This window comes from Zea mays, chromosome 10, assembly GCF_902167145.1.
Source record: "Zea mays cultivar B73 chromosome 10, Zm-B73-REFERENCE-NAM-5.0, whole genome shotgun sequence".
Classification (NCBI taxonomy): domain Eukaryota; kingdom Viridiplantae; phylum Streptophyta; class Magnoliopsida; order Poales; family Poaceae; genus Zea; species Zea mays.
The window spans coordinates 109136389-109141758 of NC_050105.1; the positions used below are offsets into that span (position 1 = coordinate 109136389).

Genomic DNA, 5370 nt, shown 5'->3' on the forward strand with positions numbered 1-5370 from the left:
TGGATATATGCCAACAATTGGTCTAGAACGATTAACAATCTGACAATCTGGACATGAATGGCATAGACACTCAGAACTGTTAACATAACTAAACATTCAGGTACCACTTTGGTTTTACACACTTGATATAAGACTGATATGAAGTAGCATAAACACTAGCCACAGTAAACATAAGTGCCATGGGAAGTAGGAAAAATGAACATAAATGTATCTAATATATGAAATTATAATATGTTGCATAAAACTTGAACATTACGGAAAATATGAAACTAGATAAATGTCGACAATTGGTCTGGAACGATTAACAATCTGATAATCTGGACATGAATGGCATAGACACTCAGCACCGTTAACATAAGTAAACATTCAGGTACCACTTCGGTTTTACACACTTGATATAAGACTGATATGAAGTAGCATAAACACTGGCCACAGTAAACATAAGTGCCATAGGAAGTAGCATACAAATGTGCAACACTTGCCATAAGTGCCTTAGGAAGTAACATAAACAGTTTGGGATCCCATACGGAATCTTGTTCAGCTATGATATCTAAGTCTTGGCTTTTAAACAACGTCGTTTCCTTGGAACATACTTGAAAGGCAGCAGTTCTGCAGGGAAAGGTTAAACCCTATTGTTGCGATGAAAGGTCAGGTAATGCAGAACAAACGCACGTTGGTCCAATGGTTCATCCTGTAATAGTCATAATAGTTGAATTAATGATAAGAAGATGTATGAAAAAGTATTTTATGCATTAACAAAAAAAGTAATTTAGTAACGTACCGGTACAACAAATTCTGAGATGTCGCCATCATCAAAGTCGTAGCATCGGAAGAAGTTAGCGACAAAAAAACCACAATCATTGGAGCCTCGTAACATGGTTGGACAGTTGGGAAGAAGCCCAATCTTGTAGTTGCCAAACTTTGATAAACTAGAATCTGGTCGAGCTTCATGTAACGCAATGCTAAGTCTTCTCATTATTAATCTGGACCAAGGTATTTTCGTTCCATTTATCAAAAATTTATCATTGTGGATTTGTTTCCAGGAAGTGCCACCAAGCAATGGCTCATAAGGATTTGAATCTAAAATGTCTATTCGACGAAGCTGGAAGTTGATTGCATAAAGGGTCCGGTGACTAGGGCGTAGCATAGGAACCATGATTTGTTAACATATATGTATAAGGTTATGAAATTAACAATAAAATGGTTATGGAAAAATAAAGATATAGTAAAATATAACTTATAAGCAAATGAACATTAAAATATCCTTACAAATAATACTGATTGGGGCTCATCAGTCTAATTTGGTTTAGAACTTCATGTGGAGGAAGGATCGGGACTAATAAATCTTTAAGAACTGATGTTGAGAAGGGCTACGGATTTGTACTGTGTTGTTCGAGCTCCTCGATATTCAAAATAGACTGCACAAAAAAATATATTGATTAGTTTTATATATTTATACACTAAGAATTGAAACATGATAAATATTTGAAGAGTAAAATACAAAAAAATTACCCCAACATTGACATTTAGTATGAGTGTGTTGCTTATGGTATCTGGATTGTATAATATATCATCGTCACGAATACAGTCAATGAATCCCTGCATGAAAAAGTTCTCAAGGCATTTATTAGGGCCAAAAGATTGGACAACATCCAAGACAGAACCACCATATCCTCCAAAATCAATGATAGACCTAGAAAAAAAATTGCAACTTGAAATTCAAATAACCAATGATACTTAATTGAAGGTAGAATAATGAAAGCATACATGCTCGGGTCTAGTTGTCCTGAACAAATGAACTTAAATAATTGGTGAGCACATTCTTCACGTGATACATGGGGAGGTTCAGCAACAGCAGATTTAGTGGAAATATTCCTTGCAACCAGTTCAAGAGTTGCCTAATATATATATTTGTTAGTAATCAATGGCATAAATGTTTATGTATTGTAGTGTACATATATAAGAAAGATAAGAACATGACACGACATGACTAACTTCTGTCAGGGGGTTCTGTCAAACTTTGGTGCACTATATGTGGGAGGATCCTATAGAACGGGATTTTGTCCTTCCTGAAACACAATAAAAGTACAAAAATATACACAATCAAACATAGGTTATGATTAATATTCACATAATATGATGAAGAATAAATACTGACAGTATTTAGGGGTGGAGTTACTTCTAAGACAGCACGCTTGTCGGTTATGGGAGCCTTGTGAAAAAAATAAATAAAAACATTCAGATATATTAAGGTTACTATCACATATTGTAATTAAAAGTATAATCATTGGGAATAAAATAAAACAAACATTTGATTTTGGAGTCTTGTCAAATATTGGGACATCCATGATCGAATCTTTTTTACAAATGTTTCCACTGAATACCTGTATTGCAAACATATGAAGTTGGTGTACATGTGAACTTATATGCTATATTGTATATATGCTTCATACTTAAAGTTTGTATGAAAAACTTACCTGTTCCGATACTTTATTATCATCAGTAGGAACATGGGTTGGCTGATCGTGATGCTGATGATCAGAGGTTCGAACAGGAGGAGTGGATACAGGGTCATTTGTCGGGGGCGATGAGGTAGTGGGTGGGTTATCTACATTTGGACAATAAAATGATAAATTAGTTGATGCTGATATGAACCAGAAATAGAAATGTTCCATAATAAAATAATGGTTATACATACATATTAGAACAAACTACATCCACATAATATCATGGTGCGTAAAACAAAATGAGAGGGTGCATCTAAAATCAAATGAAAGGTATTGGTGATGTAGTAATGCAAATGAATGCATAAGTAATATATAATATGTTGCATAAAATAATGTATTTAAAATCGTATACCTAGATACAACTTTAGTTTGAATTATCCGTGAGCTGAATAATGTTTTAAAAAATAAACATAACTATTAATACCTTCTTGTTGAGTATCACGCTGCGTGGCAGCCCTTAGAACTTCGTCGATCATTTCGCCAAATGTCTCAGATAGTTCAATCTGCTTAGCAACAAGCATCCGATGGCTCTGCTGAAGAGAAGCACAATACTTATCCACCTCTTTGTCATGCGCATCAAACATTGATTCAAACATGGGCCGATGCTGGGAGGCAGACATTTCAGCTTGTTGCCAATCAAATGCTTTATGCGTGGCACATATATGTTGAATACTTCAGAAACCGATCGTTCTGGTGCAATGACATAACATGTCTCTGTGCGGCTACGAAACTGTTTAAATCCAAGTTATAACTGTTAGCATGTATTGGAATTTTACCATCTGCATGAATAGGAAAAATATGTTTATGGCTAACCTTTGCATGACCAAATGGTTCCCCAGTTTGGCGAGGGCCACGTCTGTCACCCCTAGCCAAATCTCTTATTGTCTCGTTGTCAAAATACTTGATGCGGGGAGTACCATACTTGTTCTCAGGTGATGCAGGGTGGTGTAAGTGGTCAAGATAATATATCTGAACCAAATAGAAAAACAATCATAGATATTTAATATGAATGTTATAAATGATTATGTATGTAAGTATAAAACAAATATTTGGATAGCATATATATACTTGGTAAACAGAGAGTTACTTACAAGAACAATGAGTGAACATCCATATACTGTTGCAGTAATGTTTGTTCTATTCCTCTTGTGCCAACAACTGGCAGCATCACACAAATCAGTATATACTAGTTGACACCAATCAATCTCAGCCATCCGGTCCATGTTTGTTGTCATTAGGACCTCGTTGTTAGTAATACCCCATGAAGCAGATGGGAATAGAAGTCAATTGAATAAAATCAGAAAAAACATCTGATGGATAACTCATCATCATTCCCAATAACTAGCTTGTCCTGTAGCTTAACAATATCAAACTCTTCTTTACAAATGTTGAGATCCCGTCTCAGTTTTGAAGCAGCGTCAATTTCACCATACCAAGTGAACTCCCTGCCACCTCCAGCACTTGGCAATCGACAAACCGTCTCTTTTGTGATCTTGAGTTCTTTACCAGCCCCTGGGCGTATTGTCATGTCATCTGGATCCAGCTTATCCATCAACCACCTTATGAGAGACCTGCTCTCTAACACATCGGTACGCAAATCAAATATACTTTGAAATCCCAACCTAGCAACAGCATCACGCTGTCGATCGCTCATTATCCAAGATGACACAATGACATCATAGGGGATGCAACGGATATTCAATTTCTGCAGGAATAATTGAATATGTATTAATACACAGTGTATATATATTGTTATAACTAAGGATAATATAGATATACATATGATATTTATTAGATGGTTGTAAATAACTATAGTCTAAAACACTAACAAAATAAAAAGCATACCAAAATAATAATATATAAAATGTAACATTGGGGTAATACAACATTGCTTGTGCACCAAAATTAACACATAAACAAACATAAATATATACATAGTACCTGGGATTTTCTGGGTGTCCTCTGTTTGGGTGAGCTTGTGTTCATAATGATCTTTGACTTGACATCATTATTAGTCTTTGATCTGCTTGACACAATCAGGACTTGTGGGGAAGGGACTTTTATCTTCTTTGAACGATTATTTTCTGAAGTGGAGGGTGCAGCTGATCTGAAATTGCGCTTCAATGTTGGAGCATCCATGAAATCATCGTCAGACAATGAGGATGGAGCTGTAGGAGGATTTTTTTGACACGACAAGCTAGTGCCTTTCTACGAACACGAGTAACTGGTGTTGGCTGAGGATCAATCTGTTGCTAGTTATGGGGATTATCAGCATGTTGGGCTGAGCTGCTAGATCGTGTTCGTCTTGAAATGTCAACAAAAAACACCTCCTGACTTGACTCAATCGTTAATCTTTTTGCACTAGATGGTGGGCGATCAACGGACCTCATGGTTCAGCAAGCAATATAACTGTTGAAAAAAATTATTGTATTTAAGTAAAATGATTTATGCATAAATATATGCCAAAAAAATGGAATGTTGTATATAACTGTCTACAATGCATACTACATAATACGAAATGGAGTTACGTATCTTAAACTACCTTTTTCATTTATATGCTATAATATTAATGAACCATGGTTATATACAAGCATAAATATTAATTGACTATTTCATATAATTATAACTGGTGCATGATAAAAATACCTATTTTGCATCAACTAACTATACAACATATTTAAATAACTAGTTCATATTAATTTACACAATTTGATGATATTCAAACATGAATATTTAAATAACTATTGCATATATAATAGTACATGTGTGCATTTATATATAATACAAAGGGTGTGTAAACTAATGTTTCAGGTAGCGGGAAAAATACAATTGTGCATAACTATAATGACCGATGTCCATATAT

At 34.9% G+C, this 5370-nt stretch overlaps 1 protein-coding gene across 1 annotated transcript; it reads right to left on the reverse strand.

Moving 5' to 3' along the window:
* Window positions 1-3617: 3617 nt before the first annotated feature.
* LOC103641561 (uncharacterized) lies at window positions 3618-4916 on the reverse strand. Its single transcript, XM_020545862.1, has 2 exons — window positions 4449-4916; window positions 3618-4212 (listed from the first exon to the last, which is right to left on the reverse strand). The coding sequence occupies exons 1-2, from the start codon at window positions 4644-4646 to the stop codon at window positions 3805-3807; spliced, it is 606 nt and encodes a 201-aa protein (XP_020401451.1). The 5' UTR covers window positions 4647-4916; the 3' UTR covers window positions 3618-3804.
* Window positions 4917-5370: the final 454 nt, after the last annotated feature.

Excerpts from the sequence above, each read along its gene's own strand:
- LOC103641561 (XM_020545862.1), bottom strand. The coding sequence starts at position 4,646 with ATGGATGCTCCAACATTGAAGCGCAATTTCAGATCAGCTGCACCCTCC. Across the intron at positions 4,213-4,448 it reads GGACACCCAGAAAATCCCAG|AAATTGAATATCCGTTGCAT; the intron begins GTACTATGTATA and ends TTATTCCTGCAG.